This window comes from Vanellus vanellus (genome assembly GCF_965231255.1).
Source record: "Vanellus vanellus genome assembly, chromosome: 6".
Classification (NCBI taxonomy): domain Eukaryota; kingdom Metazoa; phylum Chordata; class Aves; order Charadriiformes; family Charadriidae; genus Vanellus; species Vanellus vanellus.
The window spans coordinates 16,275,083-16,298,031 of record NC_138911.1 but is presented as its reverse complement, the minus strand read 5'-3'; the positions used below and the strand labels follow the sequence as shown (position 1 = coordinate 16,298,031).

Genomic DNA, 22,949 nt, shown 5'->3' with positions numbered 1-22,949 from the left:
GGCGCGCGTGACGCAGCTTCCTCCCGCGCGGGCGCTCCTGGCGTGACGCACCACGGTGCGGCCGGACAGCCCCCCCCCCCCCCCCGCCCGCGGGTCACGTGCCCGCGCTGCTGAGGGGTGGGGCCGTGGGGCGGCGGCGCCGGTGATGGTTGGCGTCAGGGAGCCGGGACCGCGACCGCGGGTGAGGAGGGTGCCGCTGGGAGCGAGCGCTGTTTCTTGGCTGTACGTCTCCCCGAGACGGAGCGGCGCCTTCCCCGCTGGCCGGGGGCTGCGCCGCGACCCCCCGATGGGACTTGGGTGTTGCTGCTGGGGAGTTCGGTGCCTGCGGGAGGGGAGGCCGGCTCTGCCCCGGGGAGTCGCTGCTGTCCCCGTGACTTCTCACGTCTCGGTTCCCGGCCGGCGGCAGCTTTTGCTCCGGCAGCCGCCGCTCTCCGGGCGCTGGTGCGGACCGTGCCTCACACCAGCGCCGGGGTGCCGGAGCCGACGTGAGGCGAGCGGGAAGCGTTTGTCCCCTGGTGCCGGCCTTGCTCCTCCGAGCCCCGCCCGGACGGCGGCGGCCCTCGGGGTGTGGGTCTGGGGGGCGCGGCTGGGTCGGCGGCAGTCCCTGCCCGCCCGCTTTCCGCCGATAGCCGTGTTTGAAGGAGCTGGGGGGTTCCTCTGAGCTTGTGGGATACTTTGCTCCGTGTACCTGAGAGGAAGTAAGGTGGGTTTGTAGTTTTTCTCTCAGGCTGGCGGCTGGCAGGCGGGCGGCGTGTGTCCCGAGGCCAGTCAGACGCCGAGACGGTTGCTGGTTTCTGAGAGCAGAATTCCAAGGCAGTATCTAAAATCTGAGGGTAACTTTGTTAGATGGTGATTATCTGCGACCTTCCTTATGACAGAGCGCGTAAAACGCGCATTAGGGCGTCTTTCTGGACTGAATACTCTAATCCAAACAAAACTGTCCTTTCTTAGTCATGTTCTACTCTATTGCTGGAGTGGAGCCGTTCTCCAATCTCATAATTTAAGACTTTTAAGATGATTTTGAGAATTTTGAAGAAAGAATTTTCAATATCTCTGACTAAATGTGTATCTTCCTTTTTTCTAGTGCCTGGGGATAGTAAGCGTTCCCTTTTCTGATAAGGAAATGTAAGGTTTCACATCATAGTATTTCTGGGAGGTGGTTATTTAACTTATGGGATTGCATACTAAACATTATTTAGAAATTCAGAGGCCTGAGCATGAAGTGTAACAAGTTCTGTTTTGTTTTTTTTTTAAGCAACACAGAGGCCTAAACTTTAAAAATGACTCAGCAAGAGATTCTTTCAAAGTATGTGTTGTTTAGGAAAAATATGTGAAGTTGTAGCTTCAATAACTATTTAATTCTTGGTTTTCACTCTGTGTTATCTATCTTGTATGCTGCAAAGGAGGTACTGTGGAAAGGGTAGTTTAAACGTGTTTATATGCAGTTGTATTAGGAATGCTCAAATGCAGGTAATTCTAAATTTGGTATCAGTTGAAGATAATACTCCTTAAATTTAGTTTGGGGGAGAAGATGAGGTAGGTATTAAATGTTAAATGTTTTCCTTGAGAAAATTAGTTTAACATCAAGGGTGCATGTTGTGGGCGGATTTTACCATAAAACAAGGCTTTTTCCATAGGTAGACAGAACTTTTTTCACAGGTGGATGTAAATATATCTTACAGCTACAATTTATATATTTCAAAAGTTGGTGTCTGATAGGTTAAGTTTTCTGAAATGAACTTCAATAAAAACTTCTCATGAATGAAGCAGGGGTCTAAATTTGCAGCCCGTGGGCCTTTTTGGCAAACTAAAACCTGTTGCTGTTTGAACAGGAAGATGTTCTGTGTTTCTTTGAACACAAAAAACCAGATGTAATACTAAAAAGGTGAACTAATCAAGGACTTCCTTTATTTTTGGCAGGTACAGCTAAAAGCTGAAGCTGTAGTGCTCCCATGAGTGAGTAGTGCTAGTCTTGGACATCAATGGCCTCTGTGCCAATAATTCCAGACTCTTACAACCATGTGTTGGCAGAATTTGAATGTTTGGATCCGCTGCTTTCTGCGCTTAGGCTGGATTCTAGTCGTCTGAAGGTGAGTTCGTGGTATTTGGTGGTGTTTCTCCTTTTTTCTTTTTTTTCCTTTAATTCAAATAATGACCTTATTTGGTTTATTATCTGATTAACCCACAGGATTCATCTTGTTCTTTTTGGGTGTGTGCATGCTAGCTTAACGGGGGGGGGGAACACTTTGGGAAGAAGAAGTAGTGAAGACAAAGGATCCTGTTACTCTGTGTGTGTGTTTTCTTAATGCAACTGTGGGGTAAATAATATGGCCTTACATGGTGGTTATCTCCTACTGTTTGCTCCAGTTGCAGAGAGTGCTATTTTCATATCTTTCACTGTGCTGCCAGTGTTTCAGGAGTGGTATACACAGCTGGCAGACAGTGAAGCCTTTAAAAAATAACATAATAATGCAAGAAAAAGCTACTGTTATTAGTGCTTACTAGCAGCCATCTTGTGCATTATGATTTTCATTCCCTCAGTGCACGTGTATAGCTGTGTCAAAGAGATGGCTAGCTCTAGGCAGTTCAGGAGGAGGACTGAACCTCATACAGAAAGATGGTTGGAAGCAAAGACTCTTTCTCACTCATAAGGTAAGGGTAAAGAATTCTATACAAAAATTTCCTGGGAAAATGGGTCTGGGAAAGAGACATTGTTTCAAGTTAATTTTTATTAAAGAGTCAATAGGGATTTTCAGCTTGAAAAAGGTTGTGGTACACAACAACTTTTAGCTGCACTTACTCCTATACTTGCTTTCAGGAAGGTGCCATTTCCCGGGTCGCCTGTTGTTTACATGATGAAGACTATGTTGCTGTCGCCACCAGGTGAGTGATGTACTCATAAACCTGAATTCTAGATAAATATTTTTAAGTAGCTTCTAAATTTCAGACTTGGACATCTGCTGAAAACTGGGAGGGGGACATGGAATTAGCTGGTAGAAGCCCTTACAGCATAATCCCCTGCTCAGACAGTTTGCTTAACTTTTTTTTTTTCCTGGAATAATTGTTCCAGAATAAGTATTAGTTCTGTAACAGAACGCCTGTGGGAGACCTAATGCATGTGAAGTTATGATGATAAATGTCTCCCTGAGACCTTTCCGCATCAAAAGAAATATCTTCATTACCTTGGTAGAGTGAGGTCGGTAGTTAATACCACTTACATTGTTTAAAGTCCATTTAAATGCTTATTTTTCCACATCCTCACTGTCAATTCCAGTAAATGTGAGAGTAGCCTTCCAAAGCTGCTGATACATTGTTAACGCAAGGAAGGACACTTACTCTTCTTCAGAATTAAGAATGTGACACTTCTTGAAAGCATGCAACCTCAAACACAACCAGTTCTGAGATGTACTACTTTGCTTAGATTTTCTGTTTCTTTGGAATAATGCATCTTTATCAGTAATAAAACATTAGAAGACTTATTGCCAAATTGTATTTTCTTTTTTAATTGTTGTAGCCAAGGTCTTGTAGTAGTCTGGGAGCTAAATCAGGAACGTCGTGGGAAGCCAGAACGGATTTATGTTTCCTCTGAGCATAAGGGCAGAAAAGTCACAGCTCTGTGTTGGGATACAGCTGCCCTTCGTGTTTTTGTAGGAGATCATGTGGGAAAAGTATCAGCTATCAAGATTAACACATCGAAACAAGGGAAGGTAAAATGTCTCATACTTTGTTTGATATGAAGATGTTCCTGGGAATCATGTGTGGAATCTTTTTGTTTATTTTGGTAAAGTAGAACAGAGGAAACTTACCAACTGATGAAGTTTTGGTAGCTTCGACTGTTGGGATGAAGAACCAGTCTCTTGAGACAACAGTAGAAATCTGAACCTTTGAACTTCCCCTGCTCCCTCTTTTAGCTATTTTATGTATATAAGCTTATATTTTATATATATAAACATAAATATGCTTTCAAATGTACAGAATTAAAAGCTGCTTCCTCTTGGAATTCATAAGTATCCAAGCCCAGGGTCCTGGTGTTTCTGAGCCTGTTGGATTCCTACCAGTTCAGCTGTGTGTTTTAGTCCTCAGGTCAGCTGCTGGCCTGAGAAAGGGCAATCTCAGACTCTGATTTTGCTTGGCTCTGTCTGGATACTCTTAAAGATGTGGATTAGTTAAAATAAATGGTAGATGGATGTCAAGCTTACATCCATTACAGCCTGGAAATAGGTGTATTCCTCCAGGTCTTCTAGGCCTCATGAAATATTTTGATGGAAAATTGACTTAAAAGTAGCAAGACTATTGCATTTAAAGAAAGAGCAAAAGAATTCAACTGTGGGAAGAGAGAAAAGGAGAGAAGGGCAAGGCCCAAGGAATATGTGTCTACTCCTGCCTTTTAAAGGAATTGGACAGATGAATCTCTCGTGTAACGTACTTTGAAGTAGAGAATTGACACATTCCTAACAAAGAAAACGGCTTTAACCTGTGAAAAATGGTGGCCATCTGCTAGAAAATTTGAGTGCAGTTCCCAGTAGTTTCGTATGAATAAAAAGTCTGTCTATGACTTTCTTCTGCCATGCATGCAAACTGAGACACTTGTATAATAAATAGTATTTAGGTAATTCACTGCAGGGTAATAGAGAAAGTGAGTTTATGTAAACCACCTAAATCCAATGGAAGGATGTTTTTCCTATCAAGTAATCCCTCAGGTTTGTCTCCATAAAACTGTTTGCTGGCTGAAAGTGCCCGTGGGAGAGAATTGATAAAAGTGCAAAGCTTACAAGAGCAAGAATAAAAACCCTTCTTAATGTTACAAAAAACACACTCTTTATAAAAAAAAAAAAAAAAAAAAAAAAGGTAGGATGCTACAAGGATATGATTATTTTTTTTTTCCCCTAAAAGCTTCAGTAATGGTTTTGGGAAAAGGAAGATTTAGACTTTTATGCCTCTGGGCATTGAAGCCTTGTTTTGTAAGGGAGAGAGAAGAAAGGAACTGCTTGGTCTTATGCTGTGTATTCATAGCATATATGAGTCTCTTCTGAATTTTGTGATTATAACTTAATGAAATAGTCTTTATTTTGAACTGAGGCCCTGTATGTTTTCTTTCTTTTTTTCTTTTCAACTGTAGGCTGCTGCTACTTTTGTGATGTTTCCTGTTCAGATTATAACCACTGTAGATTCTCGGGTTGTTCAGCTTGATTATTTGGATGGAAGACTACTCATATCTTCACTTACGCGCACTTATTTGTGTGATACTGAGAGGCAAGTTATGTTTTATTGTAAAATATTGGGCTTTAGAGAGTCACACAGAGTTTCTGAAGCGTGCTCTAGAGATCATCTAGTCCAATTTTCCTGCTCAAAGCAGATTTGGGTAGAGTAGATTGTGTGGGACTGTGTCCAGTTAGGTTTTGAGTGTCTCCAAGGATGGAGACTCTGCAAGCTCTCTTGGCAGCCTTTTCTGGTGGTTCACCACCCTCGCAATAACAGAGCTTTTTCTTATGTTGAAATGGAATTTACTGTATTTCCATTTGTGTCCATTGCCTTTTGTCCTTTCGCTGGGCACCACTGAGAATAGTCTGGCTCTTTCGTCTTTACTCCCTCATCAGGTATTTATACACGTGGCATCAGATGAGTTCCACCCCCGAGCCTTCTCTGTTCCAGGCTGACCAGCCCAGCTCTCTCAGCCTCTTCTTATAAGACAGGTGCTGCAATCCCTTAGTCATCTTTGTGGCCTATCTCTGGACTTGCTCCAGTATGTCCATGTCTCTGTTGTACTGGAGAGCCTGGAACTGGACCCAGCACTTTAGATGTCTCACCAATGCCGAGAAGAGGGGAAGGATCATCTCCCTTGACCTGCTGGCAACACTTTTCCTAATGCAGCCCGGGAGGCTTTTGACTTTCTTTGCCAAAAGGGCTCATTGCTGGCTCATAGTCAGCTTGTTCACCAGGACACCTATTACCTTCTCTACACAGCTTCTTTCCAGCTGGTTGGCCTGTCCTGAGGCCTGGGGTTATTCTTCCCCCAGGGCAGGACTTTGTGTCTTTCCATGTCTGTTTATCTAACCCACGCTTCCTCAGTTTGTCTGTGAAGATGTTTGGAGGAGTGCTGTCAAAAGCCTTACTGAAGTCAAGATGAACAACATCCATTGCTCTTCTTTCAAGCCAGTCATTCTGTTGTAGAGCATTATAAACTTGATTTCCCCTTTGTAAATCCATGCTGACTATTCATAGTCACCGTCTTAGCTTTCATGTGATTGGAAATGGTTTCTGGGTTTCTGGGATCGTTTGCACCATCACCAGGTTGACTGACTGGTTCTGTTGGGGGGGGGGGGGGGGAACACCAACAAAAAAAAAAGGCCAACAAAACCCCCTTCATGATCTGAGCATTCTTTTAAACTAATAAATATTTCTGCACCCTGTCTTTTAAAAATTTTATGCAGGCTTTTTAACGTTCATTACAGATTATTTTTTTTTAAGCACCAAAACCAATTCAGAAATTGATTTAGTATTTTTATTCTTCAAGAACAACGTAAAATTAGAGCCTTTATTAATGCTGCCTTAACAAGTATGTTTCTTCTACTAGAGAGAAGTTCTGGAAAATTGGTAACAAAGAGAGAGATGGAGAATTTGGAGCATGTTTCTTCCCTGCTGGAAAAAACAGTGGGAATCAGCAGCCATTAATATATTGTGCCCGACCTGGCTCAAGGATGTGGGAGGTGAACTTTGATGGGGAAGTGCTAAGCACACATCAGTTCAAGCAGCTGCTCTCATCACCGCCTCTCCCTGTTGTTACTCTCAGGTAGAAGCATGAGTGTTATAGGTGATAAACTTGCTTGGGACTTTTAGACTAACTTAAAAGAACTGCCTTAATACCGAGAAGATTAGTAACCTTCTAGTGCAGTCAAGCATTAATCCTAGCTGTCATGTTAATATGTTCTCTAATAACAGAATCCAGTATCTGAGTTATCAAAAATGCCAAAGGCTTGATTCTGCGGGTATGTCTGTATCAGTACTGCAGTGAATGTTGCTGTCGTAAGGCTATGCTTATTTAAGCCAGCCTTGTATTTCCAGGGTTAAGAATATTATATTAAGGAAGTGATATTGTTGTAGTTATACTTGTAACAGATACTAATTTTACTTTACAGGCTGGATCCTCATTATACTGGTTCCAGCTGCTCTCCACAATCTTTATCTTTCCCCAAGCTACTGTATTTGACGTGAGTATTTGTCAGCATAACTTCCTGTTGATAAAGTAGACTTAAAAATAAAAAGGTTGTATATTGTCCTAACTTATATCAACTTTATCTTTTTGGATAAGAATTTTCCAAGTATGTGCTAAACAACTCGCTTCTCGCTTGCTGTACTTAAGCCAATGCTATCCCTGCACACTGTACAGTGACTGCCACAATTAACTGTTGCACCATTAATGTCTGCTTTGCTTGCAGTGAGCACTGTGTGATCACCTGGACAGAAAGAGGCATTTATATTTTTCTACCCCAAAGTGTTCAAGTCTTGCTCTGGAGTGAAGTAAAAGGTAAACTAAGAATCTTTGCTTTGTAATATTGTCTGTTATGTTTGTCACTTCTGAAGTCCTTGCCTAATATGGAGCCTTTTCAAGCTCAATTTCTGCAGCTGGATTGCAGAACTTTGATCAGAAGACTTTTTTTTTTTCCTTGTCATCTGTCGGGTATATCCTTGAATATTAACCCTGTCCCTGCCTCCTCCAGCCAACCCCTCCCTCCACACTTCTGAAAACTTGCTTGAGAAACAAAATGTCGTGTACAGTGAATCTTAAAATACAGTATCAAATAGTGAGAAGTAATACCTCACTAATTAAAACCTCACTGGGTTTTAACCTGCAGTATCCTTTCCTCATTTCTGTTTACTCAGGTTTGTTGTTAGGTGTCCTGTGAAGGATAATCTGGCAGCTGAAAGCTTAAAACCTGTTTTTTCTAACACCTGTCTGAATTGGAGCCAGAAGATGTACTTATTGAGCAGATGAGTGAGGCCTCAAATGGTTTTGCATGTATGGTTTTAGGCACAGTCCTAGAACAGCTAGTTATTGTCAGTCAGTCTTTTTCTTCCCCTTCTCTCCCCCTGCTTTTGGTGTTAAGTTTCCACTGCCTTTGTCATGGAGTATTTGCATATAGCATAACTATTTAATTTGAAAACTGCTGAAAGGTCAAAGTGTTTTTCTACTAGCAAATGTTTTATTTCTGTTTCAAAGCTAACAATGATGTATTTCTCATCTTTATCACCCTTTAGTTTTTCATCCCCCCCTTCAGAGGAATAGGCAACTTTTCAGTAACTTTAGTGTACTTCTTGAACGCTTTCTAGAAACACAGCTCTGGAAAGTTTTGATACTTTAACTGTGCTGTATAGTTGTTAGATGCTAGCTTAGCACTCTACAGTGTTTGTTTTTGCCATGCTGCTTGTGCTACAGCATATTAGGCTTTTGCACGCATTTGCAGTCAGATGGGAAATGTTTTCACCTTCTTTCAGGAACAGAAAGGAATGTTGACTAATGATTTCAGTCCTTTAGATATTTCTGTGCATCTGTTTTTTGCAGATATTCAGGATATTGCAGTTTACAGAAGTGAGTTGTTCTGTCTGCATACAAATGGAAAAGTGGTGCACCTCTCCCTTCTGCTGGTAGACCGCTGTGTAGAGCGTCTGATAAGAAGAGGGTTCTGGACACTTGCTGCCAGGGTCTGTTGTCTCTTCCAAAATTCAATCATTTCTTGCAGAGTAAGTAAATACCTCTTTGTAAATGTGCAATGCAACTTCACTCTGTTTCCAGTCCCGTACTTTCATTATGTTCCATAGGTTCCTGAGATTCATGTTTTTGAAGTTTTTAAAAAGTCTTCTAAACATTATACTTTTAGGATGACAATTAGCCTGCATGTGTGGTACTGTTGCTTTTCACATGTACATTAGAAATAATAATGTTTCTGTTTCACTATATACTTTTAGGCAAGAAAAAATTTGCCTCTAGACAAGCTGGAGCACTTGAAGTCTCAGCTGGATGCCTCAACGCAACAAGATCTTGTTACGCAGCTGGAAGAATTAATTTCAAAGTTGGAACCTCTAGATTCTGCGTGCAGTAGTAGGAGGAGCAGTATTTCATCTCATGTAAGTGTATTGGTAATGCCAAAAATGTTACCTGCAGATTTTATCTTTATGGCTTAAAATCACCTTGTTGATCACTTTGAAGATGAAGGTTTCATTTTTACCATGTCTGCTATAGCTTACAATGCTACTTGCTAAAATGAGGTGGGATAGAGAGGTATGGGATACTACTACTTGCATTCTTTAAGCTCTTAGACCTGTGCCTTTTCTACATATTATTTTGTTGCTAATGGTTGAGATGTGGACAAAGATTGATACGAAGACGACTTTCTCCACAGCTGAGTTTAGTGTCTTAACAAATTTGGTAAGGTCATCTTGATTGTAACTGTAGTTTTATGTGGTGAAAACTGAATGTCTGAATGCTCAGCGCTATCCTAGCCTTATTTATAAAATTGTCTCACTTCTATGAAGCTTAAGCAGAAAGCTCTAAGAAAAAAATCAAAGTATATTTCTAATATTCTTTTACCTATACAGCTGCTTGGTATTGTCTTTTCTTTCCAGCATCTTTACAAGAAAAGGGAAATATTTCATAGTTAATACAATATCAGTTGCTGCTTTCACTCTAACAATGTTTAAAAAAAGAAGTTTAAAAACTGAAGTAATGTAAATTCCGTCTTGATGTGGTAGACAAGTTTTTGGTGTCTTTCTTTTTTTTTTCCACTCTCATATGGGAAAGTAAACTACGTAGACTGAACATGAGCAAAAGAATGGCCCTGGAACTAAAGCGTTTTGCAGGGTCTGTAATTGTGCTAGCTGGGTATGGTTAACCAGCAAAAAGAATATGGACTTACTGGGTACACAGGTACAAAGGGGTGAAGTGACAGTTTCAGATGCAGGACTAAAGCAGAGGTGGTTTTTGTCTTGTACTAAGTACACCAGTTGTTCTGCAGACTGTTTTTCTGAAAGCAATTGCAGCATATACATCTTTATAAAGTCACTGGACTGCACGCTTAGTGGCATGTGTGTACTTCTCCATTCTGGATATGTCAAAAGTGTGCTGTTATATAGGGTTTTTCCAGACAGTGAATTATGAAGTGCTGTGAGGTTATTTGTGTGGGTACGGTTGGTTGAGTTCAGTGCAGGAATTTTAACAAGGAAGTACAACTCGCACAACATCTAACTCCTCTCTCTTCTCTGACAGGAAAGCTTTAGTGTCTTGGACTCCGGAATATATCGTGTTATCAGTCGAAGAGGCAGCCAGTCAGATGAAGATTCATGTTCTCTCCACAGTCAAACATTCTCAGAAGATGAGAGACTTAAAGAATTTCCTGCACACCAGGAAGATGAGCAAGTAGAACTTGGTAATGTTTCTTAATGAAAATATGTTATTCAGATGCAATTTTTATTTATTCTACAAGAATTCGATTGGGTTGGCTTTGTGTTCTTTGTGTTCTTATTTTCCACTATGAAGCTACCCATGAATAAATCCTCTAATTTGATCACAGTCACCCCACCTTCCAGTCAAACTCCTTGAAACATTGGGGTGAAATGCTGGCTCCACAGAAATCCAAGCTTAAAATCAAACTCAACCCAGAGGAACAAAACAAGGTCCAGAAGGCTTTTACCAAGCTAGGACTTCACTTAAATTTCCACCCAATTTTCCCCAAATTTCTGTGCAATTCAGCATTAATGCTGAGATTCTCTCTGCTAACTATGCCAGTGTTAATTAAGCTTCAAATGAGATTTGTTTGCTGACTCCTTCCAGTAATACTAGTTCCAGGAAGAATTTCTTAATTTTGGCTCTGGCTTTATATTTCTTCAGGGAAAACAGTAGGCTTAAGATTAGTGTTCTTAACTTTCTTGCAGGGTTTCATATGTAAAGCGGATCATCTCTTACATGTGTATACATTAGCATAGGGATGATCAAATTGTTATTAGCTAACATTTAGACTGTGCAGGGAGCTTTTTGTATTTCCTGACAAATACCTGTCACTGGGCAAAAGTTTGAGTGAGACAATAATGGGTCTTGTTCTCTGCTCTGGTTGGGATTGGAAGGGATGCAGAAACCTGAGATGATGAACTGGCTGAGTTCCAGGTATGGTAGAGAGGCTTTTCAATAAAAAAAAGCTGCTCTTTAGCTTTTGCAGAGAATAGATGCCAGTTGAGAATGGAGAGAATTTGGGTGCTTTGTTGGGGGGAGAACCACAATGGGGAGGGAGCATATAGGAATTAGTATCTACATTTCCAATATTAAAACTAAACTGAAGTGATGTAGTTTTTGAATGTCAGAAGATAGAAAAGTGCTATCTGTTCAACAAGAGATAACGATTTTTCTCATTATTTCAAAGTGGAGAAGTCCTAGGTGTTTATTGAAGCATGTGTACTTAATTTGGTATTGAAGAGAAATGGACTTAGTGTTTCCCTGCTCACATTTACGTAAGATGTCATAAGTTTTTAGGTTTCTAATCTGCATAACGAACAAAAGCAGCCTTATTTACAAGCAATCTTAAAATCAGTTGTGACCTTTAGGCACTATCTAGAGAGGTTCTGGATTCTGATGGTAGAATTTCTGTAACAGCACCGCATCTTTTCCTCTTAGGAGTGCAGACAGTGCTGACTGTTGCAAAATGCAGTGTCATCCTTACTTAAAAGGATCCCTTCTTTCTTATTTATGTCACTTAAAGATCCAGCCTGTGTTTGTACCAGGAAATGATTAATCAAAGCACATTGTAGGTAATGTTAGGGATATAGAAGTAAAAAGGAAATAGTTATTCTGTATTTCATGTGATTCTTATCAAAAGCTAGAGCTATGGGTTCAATTATATTCTGAAGTCGGTTGAAATAAAAGGGTTCATATGTGATTTAGGTTTTAGGAACTCATGCAATGTGAATAGGTGTATGCCACAATACTTAATTTTCATAGATGTTTAAGTAACTGTTGGTGGATTAAATCAAGATTTTTGTCCCCTAAATGGACTGCCAGGGTACTTTTAGAAGATAGTTTTCATGGAGTTGTTAATCATAGAATCATGGAATCCTTATGGTTGGAAGAGACTGATCATCATTAGCCTTGTTATACAGTCAAAAGATTATTAGCAAAGCAGACCTACCCGGTTCAAAGTCAGTAATAAAATGGCCTTTGAAACCAGATAGCATGTTTCTGGCTCCTCTTGAATATTAATTATGAAAATATCCCATGCAGGTTATCCATTAACGAATTACTGACTTGTGGTTTGTTTCGCTGTTCCATTTTTGCCAGGCCACTGTTTCATGACTCTTTATTTCAATTCCATTTGTTAGACAATGTATCTCATGCATCTGTGATGGTTGAGGCTGACCGGAATGAGACATTTCTCCCATTCAGTATTCCTTTGTCATTTCGTTCCCCATCTCCTCTCGTCTCTCTCCAAGCTGTCAAAGAAAGGTAAAACTTGCAGCAGGTTCACTCATCCATTACATCTTTCCCTTTTCTGTCCTCTGAATTTGTAGCATTGTCTGGTTTAGTTCATACTCTGTTCTGCAAAAATGTAACATCTGAACTGAAACACTGGAGATGCAGTCAAGTTTGTTAGACAATTTAAAGCTTCCATCTTGACTGTAATGAAGATATAAAGAGCCGCTGTTAACTTCAGCGGGGCTAAGATTTCAACCTCAGTTTTTAAATGGCTAAGAATGTTTAAATGTCTAAAACTTTTTAACATTACCCGGTAAACCGTGGTTGTGGTTTGTATTCAAAGCAAACTGAATATTGTTTGGGGATTTTGCTTTTCTGGTACTTAGATTTCTGAAGAATGAGTGAAGACTTCCTATGTTTCTTGGTGACAAACATTGAAATATTTGAAACATGCTACATGTTGCTAAAACACACTTGCAAAGTATACCATGTGGTCTGCTATCTCCCCTCTCCCTGCCGCGCCTTTCAGGGAATCTAATCAATTCCCCAAGTGTTCATGGAATGATGGTACCTTATATCTGGTGCAAGGAAATGTGGTAGTGTCCATTTTATGCAGAAATCAAATTGCTATTTTAAAACTAGCTTTAAAAAACAAGGGAGGGACAAATGTAAAGGAGATGGTGTTAAATATATAACTTAAATATTTGAAAAAAGTCATGTATGTTGGTTTCCTAGCTAAAGTGTTGCTGGCCCATAATGATTGTCTGAAAAATATTGTAGCCCTCCCTTGATCACTTAAGTATGTGAATTATGTCCTGCAACAAAAAATTGTAGCTGATATCAATGGCACGAGGATCTCGGAATAAACTTCAGAATGTTTTGAATAAGCAGGTTTTAGGACTTTATTAGTAACAAGTGTTTCTACTATTAATGACAACTAAATTTTCAAGCATTCACTATATTCAATGTGTAATTAAATAAAATACTATCATATTTACAGTTAATTTTTAGAAGTTTACCTTTAATCCTTCTATACATCGAAGTCCAATCGTTTTGCTGTGTTTTAATCCTTTCTCTCTGCTGCAGCAACCTTCAACTTTTGCTATACTCTGGTATAGTAAAAGATGCCATATTCTCTGGCAAGCAAGTAAAAGGGTTGCTTTTTTCTTTTTTCTTGGTGCTCTTAAACTAGTTCTTGGCCAGAAAGCAAGAAGCTGATTTTTCTGTTCAACTCTTGATGACATAGTTCTCTTCGTGGCAGTGGTAGAAATAATGGGGTTTTGGTATGTTCACTGGGCTTTCTCTTGAATAAAATATCTGAAGGGATAGGTATTGTTGACATGAAGAGGACATTTTTAGTGGGCTTTGTAATCTGAAGAATTAATTTGGAGTATTGCAAAACTGTTTCTTGCCACCAAGGGGGACATAATTTCCTAATGATGCTTTGTGTTTATAAGCTTTAAAATGCAGTTTAGCCAATCTGCATTTATTTGCATACAAACATATGCCAATATTGAAGCACTAATATTAGTGTGTGATCCTGTTTCTCCAGCAGCAAAACCCCCAAGTGTTAAATACTGTTTATTCTGTGCTGGGAGTATGGACCATGACTGAAGTATGAATTTTGAGCAGCTGCTTCCTGAGTTTTGTTCTTGTTGGTCATTGTTGCTCTCATCCTTTTCTCCAGAGTTCTTCAGATTATAAATTTTTCTGAAATCATGGTTTGAATGGGAAGGAAGTGCTTGATTTGTTCGGCTTTGAATTTCCAATTTCAAATCTTTGAACTTCTGACTCCTAGTGTTTCCAGCTTTGTACGCAAAACTACTGAAAAGATTGGCACACTTCATATAAGTCCTGATACTAGAGGGAGGCAAGAAGCAAAGGATGACGAGCAGCTGCAGGAGTTGACTGTTAATCTCGTAGCATCTCCCCAGGAAGAGAAAGAGTGAGTGTAAAATCACGTTTTCCTAGCAATAGCATTTGCTGGAGATTCTGAGTATAACAACCTTAAAGGAAAAACTACTGCTTCAAATAGAATGGCGAGCTCGCTGTTAGGTTTTTCCAGCTGCCTTCATTGCTCTGGTGGGTTTCAATGGTTCTCCCTGCCTCCTTTCCTGGAAGCTGGTTAGGCAATAAGCACTTCTGGGTGGTGGTGCGTGCAGTCTCCACAGTGCTGTAATAACTGAAAAGCAAGAATGTAGTGTATTACATATGAAAATTGCTGATCTGTGATGCTCGTAATAGTTATGGACATGAGCACAACAGTTCAATTCCTGTCCTTTCTGAGTGGGGAGTAAACACTTTTATCTCCCTAAAAATATTTTAGAAAATAATGGTAGCTATAAAAGATTGAACTTTAATGGTTGTCCAATTAATATAGAACTGAGTTATCTCATATTCAAATGACTTGCTAACTTACCATTTTGGACTAACTTTCATATAGTGGCACGATACTGATTTTAGTTCAGAAATCTACTGTAGTTGGGAGTAGAAGACATGATAGAAAGACACAAATAATAGTAGTATTGGTTGCTCTTCATGCCCAGTTAATCCATGCCCAGTCTGTTGAGCTGTTCCTTCTTTAGAAATGAAAGCTTTATATTTTTTTAATAAAGGAATTACTGTGGTTTCCTCACAAATTTGAGGAAAACTTCCCTTAAATTATTAAACATAATACTTAAGATAAGACTGAAATTAATGTGTTTTTCTAGGTTAGAACCACAGAGCTGCCAGCTTCCAGAGGAGGACCATCTAAGAGATCTCAAGGCTGCAACAGCAGAAGCTATGTAAGCAGGAAAACTTTTTAGTGTATAGATATATTGGGCTTTGGTAGAAAAATGATTGGTTTTTTAAAATTACTATGTTTTTTTTAATTCATTACATACATGTAAGAGTAATGTTATAAACATCTATTAACATAATCTGAAAGGATCTCGTTTGGTTAAATGATTTGGTTCCCCTACTTAAAACCAAGCACAATCCACTAAAATCTTATTTAGGTACTCCAGCATTGTCCTTTTGTCTTAACTACAAGCATAGTTTAAAAAACAAAAACCACTGAACAAATAAAAATCCATTCTGAAAGAAATCTCGAGGAACTCTGAATGTACTAATATCAAATGTAGACAGCCTAAGTAGCCTAAATTCTGTTTGATGCAACCAAACCCACAAAAAAACAACATGCTGTAAGTCAAGTTTAGGGATATACTCTGAGTTACACAAAACATATAAGATGCCACAAGTGAAGTAGTATATGACTGTCAAGCAACTTAGCAAACTTCTTTTTTATGCTACAGAGCCAAACTACAGGATCCCCTGGTTTTGTTAGAACCACAGCGTATGAGAAGGGTTTTACGGGAATGGCTTATCTATCTAGAAGAAAAGTTTGGCAGCAAAGAGCGTTCTGCTTCCTCTATTAAGAAAAGCAAGACACTGTGTGCTGAAGAAGAGAGGGCAGTCCTGGAGGAAGACCTACAAGTGGATCCAACTGATGGAGACCCAGCAGGCAAAGAACAGAGTAGTATCTTAAAAGACTTCTCTGAAAAGGAAAATACTGATGAAACCTGTGTAAGCAAAAACATGTGTGAAAATAGTAGTGATCTGAAGGGACCTTTGGACTGCTGCTTTCAAGTATCTCCTCCATGTGTCATAGAACCAGATGTTCAGAAAGATCTCGTTGAGTTGACAACGCTGTGTTTTGAGCTGCGTGTATTTTCTTGTGGAAGTGGTGAGGCAGAGGAAAGCTCTGATGGAAGTATGCCACTGGCAGCTTCGTGGACCTTGGCTTGTTGGTTTATGCGGAGCTACTTCTTTCTTTTGGATTTAAAAAGACTAAAGCAGTGTATTATAACCATGTATGCAACCAGTCCTAATGTATGGGAAACATACATTGCAGGATTGAAAGGTAACTCATGAAAATTTTATTACTAGTAAACTGAAAGTAAGACTGTTTGGGAGGAAAAAGCTTGAAGACATTCCCATTTGTGTCTGCAAATTTCCCTTCTGCAGGTGTAGTGTGGGAGGAGAAGGATGCTGGGGGGTGGGAGGTTTTGTTCTGGTTGTTGGTTGGTTGGTTGTTTTTCCCCCAAAGGCTAACTTATGAAGAACTGCTGGCTCCTTGGAGAGACTGTTCCTCCCCCTCTTCACTTTGCCATTCTGAACTTCTTAATTTATATGGAGCTTGTTGGTTGAACACTGTAGTGATTACAGACTAGATCTTTTTAAAAACAAATATATGTGCTTCAGAGAGCAAAAGCATCTTAATTAGAATCATATGTCTATAGAAACAAGGCAAAAGCTAGGGGAGGGGCTTCAGTATTTGCACTGGAATCAGAAGATTCAACTTGTAGAGAAATGTGGTTAATGTGGAACAAAAGTGAATGGAATAGATGGTTCCACGCAAATGAGTGGCTTGTGGTCACATCAGACTTCCTTTTCCCACAGAAATTCTCTCTGATCTTTTTGATGCTTCTTTAGCCTTATTGAACCAAAGCTTCCTGATTATATTGGGAAATGGAACTTAATCTGTTCTCTGCATTCAGCTTCTGCTTTATGCATTTCTTTTAAAAGTGAATGAAAGTCTTAGCATTGATTTGGCGCCAACAGAGAGTAGTCAAACAACAGAATCTTGCTTTGAGGGTTGGTATCTAGTGTTTGGGTTTCTGTGAAGCTGTTCGCTGTTTGGATTCTGAGAGCCCTAGAAGTAAAAATAATGCATGCTTTCCCAGTTTGTCGCCAGTTGGACTGCACTTATGCCTGTAGATTAATACTTACATTTCATCAGGATCTAGGTTTGTGTTGAGTTCTGCATTTTGTGAAGTCAGTGTCCAAGATGAAGTATTTATTTATTTTTATTAATAGAATCAAATTGCAATATATGAAAACTGATGCAGATCTGCATTACATTTAGCAAGCCGTATGTCCTGCAGTGGGCTGTCTTTTTTCACATGACAGAAAAATTGCCTCCTCAGGAGTCTAAAGAAAAGTAAAATATATCAATAATACTAGTCTGTGCCTTAATATTGTAACATTGTATAACTGTAATTTGCTGTAAGTGCAGATTAGTGATGTTGACTTCTATGAAATGAACAAGTAGGATCTGCTTACTTGTTGCTACTATTGGCTAGAGAGTTCCATGAAAGTAGTGATAACTTTTGTCCTTATTGTTGTGGTTTAGGCATAACAACAGCCGTGTGTGTGTGTTAGTTTGTTGGTTTTTTTTTTCTTAACTTGCCCATATCTTGTATCTTATGTGCTTTTTTATTTCAGAATTAACTTGTCACAGTCCAGTGGCTTTAGCAATGGAAAATGAAGATATGTTGAAAATACTGAAACAGCTGCATGACCTGGGGCCTTGGGACGATAGCCCACTGTTACTGGTACATGCTCAAAGGTTTGTAGCCAAGTCATTTCTTTTCTTCAGTGTTGTTAAGTTGCTAGCAGCAATTGGTTCACTTAACATACCATGAAGCTTTCCAAGAATCTTTTAAAGAGCTCACTTTTCGGTACTATCTTGAACATGCTTGATATATTGGGAAAATTATAATTTTGCTGTTTGGTACTGAAAATATTTTTTTATCTTCTCTTTCCAGGCTTTATGAAAAATTTGGAGAAACAGCTCTTCGGCCCTTGATCAAGTTCCACCCCTCTATTTTGCCTTCTGATATCAAACAGCTTTGCAGGAATGATCCAGCTCACTTTTTAGCATATTTAGATAGTCTGGTGAAATCAAAGCCGGAGGATAAAAGGTAAAGGGAAGACGGAATCTCTTTCATCTGTCTGCTCTCTTCATCATGTAGCTGTGTAGGGTTATTTTTGTTTTAGGGAGGTTTTTTGTGGGGTGGTTTTGTTTTTGTTTTTGTTTTTTTTTTACTGCTTCTGCATCTGTCTGCTTGGTGTTCTTTAGCATTAGTTTCCTATTAACTCTGCCAGTTCTAGTTGGTGTCTCAGATTGTGGTGTTTTTGTTAGATTAGATGCTAGCTTTAACAGGGTTTTTCTGAATAATATTTTCAATGGAACTGACTTGATTTTTGTTCCTGTGCCTGCAGTTCAGTATACTAAGGTTAGACAGCACACAAAAAAAAACCCAACCTACAAACTTGATGGTTTTCTGCGATCCCCTCAGTTTCTAGAAACATAAATCATTCTAGGCTTTTCTATATCTAATTTTACATCCATATTTTGTTTGTGGTTTGGTTTTTCTTCTGCACACAATCTCTACTTCTCCATATCTGGTATATTTAAAACTGGTATTTATTTGTGCATGTTTTGTTTTCTAGGTCATCTCTCCTTAGATCTCTTCTGCAGCCTGAATCTGTACGACTGGATTGGTTATGCTTGGCGGTTTCTCATGATGCACCACAAAGAGCAAATACTGTGGATGCGGAAGGAAATCCCAGGTAAACTAGAGTTCACCCAAGGTCCTGAGTTCAGCATAAAGCTTTAACAGGTCTGCAGGCTTTTGGCTTAGATTTTGTATGACAGTTTGGATGTCACTGAATCCTTTGAGCATTTTGTGTATTGCAGAGTTCAGCAGAAGCAACCAAAGGATTAAATAATTTTATCTGTAATGCTTTTCAGAGTGACTGCTCTATGGACACTACACAGTGTCTCATTCATTTTTCCTTCTTTCCATATACCTGCCTGTCTGCTAGAGAGAATGTAAAGTTCTGAAGAAAACCATTAATATTTTAAAACTGATTTATCATCTTCTAGGCCACGATCGCATTTGTTTACTTGGGGCTACAGTCAGCTCATTCTGCTTTTGATTAAACTCCCAGCTGATTTTGTTACAAAAGAGAAGATGGCTGACATCTGTAAATCACATGGGTAAGAAGAAAACTTGGTAATTCTTGGTTAGCTGGTATTCTGACCCCAAAAATATACAAATGAAAAACACCCATCTGTTCCTTAGTTGGACAGGTTTTATTTAAAAGCCTTTCCTTTTTTGAGGATGAATATTGACAGTCCAATTTAATGTACCAAATACCCCTTTTGGCTAAGGGGTATTTCCCGTGAAATACAGTGATTTCTGCTCTGCAGTGATTTCTGGCATTCAAGAAATTCCATTGCTTCTGTCTTTGCTGATATTTAAATGAGCATTTAATTATTGTTTAGATTAAACTATTGTTTAGATTATTAAACTTTAGTTTAGACTGAGTATTTGATTCCTGGAAATCTTTACTCTCTTATTCAAGATTTTGGCCTGGATATCTTTTTCTCTGTCTGGAGCTGGATAGAAGAATAGAAGCCTTTACTAATATTGCTCACTTGGATGATTTGAGCCTGTTGAATGGAGAAGATGGTTAGTGAGTCTTAAGCTGTGTAAACATACTTCTGTAATATAGGAACTGCTCTTATTGTATAGTGATTCAGTTTGTCCATAGCTGAGTTGAACTTTTATTATTTTTTTTTAAGTGTTTTGGTAGCACTGTGTGTAGTGCGGTGTATTTGAAACACATAAATGGGCATTACACTCTTGTATCGTTACACTGTGCTTTGTGAAATCAGTTGTGCTAGAAAATGCTTGAGAGTTCAAGAATGTAGAGTTGTTTATCAGCTGGGAGTAAAAGCTAAACTTGATGTTGTAGATGGAGGAATAGCTATCCTCCCTGCACAGCACAAAACTCCCCCCACTACATGTGCACACACACGAAGTTACAACCAGCAAAGCATTGTATCACGTGGCAGACCGTAGAAGAAAATTCTCAGTAGCCCTAAGATGAACAAAACAATTCTTTGTCTCTTGACTTAATCCAAAGCCTTAAATACTGAATTATTGTGAAGCTTTGTGTGTGGTTCCCCTCTGAAATCTTTACACTGAGTCAGTGAAGGCAGTACGCTTCTGTACACAATTTGCTTGTTGATAACGCTTGGATTTCTTAAGTCTTCATAGAGAAAAACAGAATAGGTAGCTTCCCTTTTAAGTACAGATATATTTAAAATAGGCTTAGAATAATCCTTGCTTTACAAATAATGTAACAAACTCATTTTACACCTAGGTTCTATTCCAGAGACTATAGAAGAATGGAAGTTTCTTCTGCATCTTGCACAAAATCACAGCACTGCTTTCCACCACCACGGCCCACAGAATGGGAATGCTGTCAGCAATGGTAGCTCGAGCTGCCCAGACTGCATCACTGTAGAAAATGTGGCTCTCTTACTGGCAAAGGCCATTGGCCCAAATCGTGCCTTGCCTCTCTTGCAGGAGTGTGGCTTGACACTAGATTTGTCTGAGAGATTTACTGGTGTCTGTGAGATACTGAGAATTGCTGAGAAAAGGCAAAGGTAAGATGACATGTCAACAGAAGATCCGTGTACACACCCTATTCATTTTGGATCTTCATGATACTTTAAACTTTCTTTTCAGTTAACAAAAAGATAAAATACTTCACATATTTATCTCAGATTTTAAACTCAACTGAAAGTTTTTCTGTTCTTTAAGAGTGATGTATTGTGCAATATAGGCATTTTAAAATGGAAAAAGAGGAAACAGGAAATCATACATTAAAGGTGTATGTGAAGAAGATTCTCTGAAGGAGATGTCTGTCTTGCTAGGTCCTGCACAGACTCTGATCTGGCCTTTCCCTTCCAGAGAAGGTGTGCATGGTGATGTCATGATGTTACTTCTGAAATACAATCATGTTTTTGACAAACTTTTCTTTAAAAATCAAACCAAAACTCTGTTGCTATTTCTGTTGTTAGATTTTTTTCACTGTTTGACTTCTTTTCCCCCCCCTTTGCTTTAATTGCAGAGCGCTGATTCAGTCCATGTTGGAAAGGTGTGACCGGTTTTTGTGGTCTCAGCAAGCATAGAAAACAACTTGGAAAACTTTGGGAATGTTTTTTACTGTAATGATTTTTATATTAAAGTGCCTCTTAAAATTAACAGGCTCTTAAAGAAATGAACTCCTGTCTAAAAGTTTGATTATATTGAGCCGGTCTCCATCTGGCAGGTATCAGACTGGGAACTGTTGATGGTTCTTCCTTATTCTTTGGAGATGCGTTTTGAACTCTAGAACTTAAATCAAAACAATCTAGTATGTATTTTGAAATTAAGCTCACATATTTCTGAGAAGAAACTTCCTGAATTTATTTTCTGAGTCTCTATGGTTTAAGTGTTAAGGATACAAGCCCTTAAGTATTAAATTATGATGTACAAAATTGTTTGTTTGCAAACATGAAAAGTTATTCCTCAGAAATATCTAAGCCTGTACTCGTTAAATTGTCCTGTAAATGACATTGACTTTTTCAACTTACTGTAGAAGTGCTTTTGATCATACCTTTTTTTTTTCTCCTTAGTTTATGTGGACTGGTCTTGCCCATTTGAAATGCATTAATTGAGCCAACTCTTAAAATGGAAGGGAAATATTTTTCAGGAGTAGATTAATGGTTAAGAATGCTGATTAAAAGAACTTGTTAACTCACTGTTAAACTATAAGCATGACTTATCTAAAACACATATATCTATTTGTGCAACATGACTATAGGCATCAGTTGTGATATTTCAACAAACCTCTGGAGAGTGGAATCATTTAGGTTAGAAAAGACACTTAATGACCTTAAAGTCCAACCATTAACATAACACCGCCAAGTCCACCACTGAACCATGTCCCTCAGCACCACATCTATGTGTCTTTTAAATACCTCTAGGGATGGCGATTCCATCACTTCCCTGGGCAGCCTATTCCAGTGCTTAATAACCTTTTCAGTGAAGAAATTTTTCCTAATACCCAATCTAAACCTCCTCTGGTGCAACTTGAGGCTGTTTTCTCTTGTCCCATCACTTCTTACTTGGGAGAAGAGACTGACCCCCACCTCACTACAACCTCCTTTCAGATAGTTGTAGAGAGTGATAAGGTCTCCCCTCAGCCTCCTTTTCTCCAGGCTAACCAATCCCAGTTCCCTCAGCCACTCCTCAAAGGACTTGTGCTCTAGATCCTTCACCAGCTTTGTTGCCTTTCTCTGAACATGCTCCAGTGCCTCAATGTCTTTCTTGTACTGAGGGGCCCAAAATGGAACACAGTACTCAAGGTGGGGCCTCACCAGTGCCAAGTACAAAGGGATGTTCGCTTTCCTAGTCCTGCTTGCCACACTATTTCTGATACAAGCCAGGATGCTATTGGCCTTCTTGGCCACCTGGGCACACTACTGGCTCATATTCAGCTGGCTGTTGACCAACACCCCCAGGTCATTTTCTGCCAAGCAGCTTTCTAGCCACTCTTCCCCAAATTTGTAGCATTGCATGGGGTTGTTGTGACCCAAGTGCAGGACCCGGTGCTTGGCCTTGTTGAACCTCATACAATTGTCCTCGGCCCATCAAACCAGCCTGTCCAGATCCCTCTGGACAACCTTCCTCCCCTCAAGCACATCAACACTGCTGCCCAACTTAGTGTTGTTTGCAAACTTACTGAGGGTGTGCTTGATCCCCTCTCATCCAGGCTGTTGATAAAGATATTAAACAGAACTGGCCCCAATACTGAGCCCCAGGGAACA

General features: G+C 39.5%; 1 protein-coding gene across 1 annotated transcript; it reads left to right on the top strand.

The window, feature by feature from the left end:
- Positions 1-1,215: 1,215 nt before the first annotated feature.
- Positions 1,216-21,663, top strand: HPS5 (HPS5 biogenesis of lysosomal organelles complex 2 subunit 2). The gene is made up of 23 exons (XM_082485230.1): positions 1,216-1,306; positions 1,921-2,090; positions 2,542-2,652; positions 2,819-2,883; positions 3,515-3,707; positions 5,120-5,253; positions 6,575-6,790; positions 7,137-7,208; positions 7,437-7,525; positions 8,561-8,739; positions 8,965-9,123; positions 10,262-10,421; positions 12,361-12,484; positions 14,253-14,399; positions 15,166-15,240; positions 15,751-16,358; positions 17,723-17,846; positions 18,046-18,201; positions 18,734-18,853; positions 19,170-19,283; positions 19,652-19,758; positions 20,456-20,741; positions 21,209-21,663. The coding sequence occupies exons 2-23, from the start codon at positions 1,983-1,985 to the stop codon at positions 21,267-21,269; spliced, it is 3,408 nt and encodes a 1,135-aa protein (XP_082341356.1). The 5' UTR covers positions 1,216-1,306; positions 1,921-1,982; the 3' UTR covers positions 21,270-21,663.
- The last annotated feature ends 1,286 nt before the right edge of the window (positions 21,664-22,949 follow it).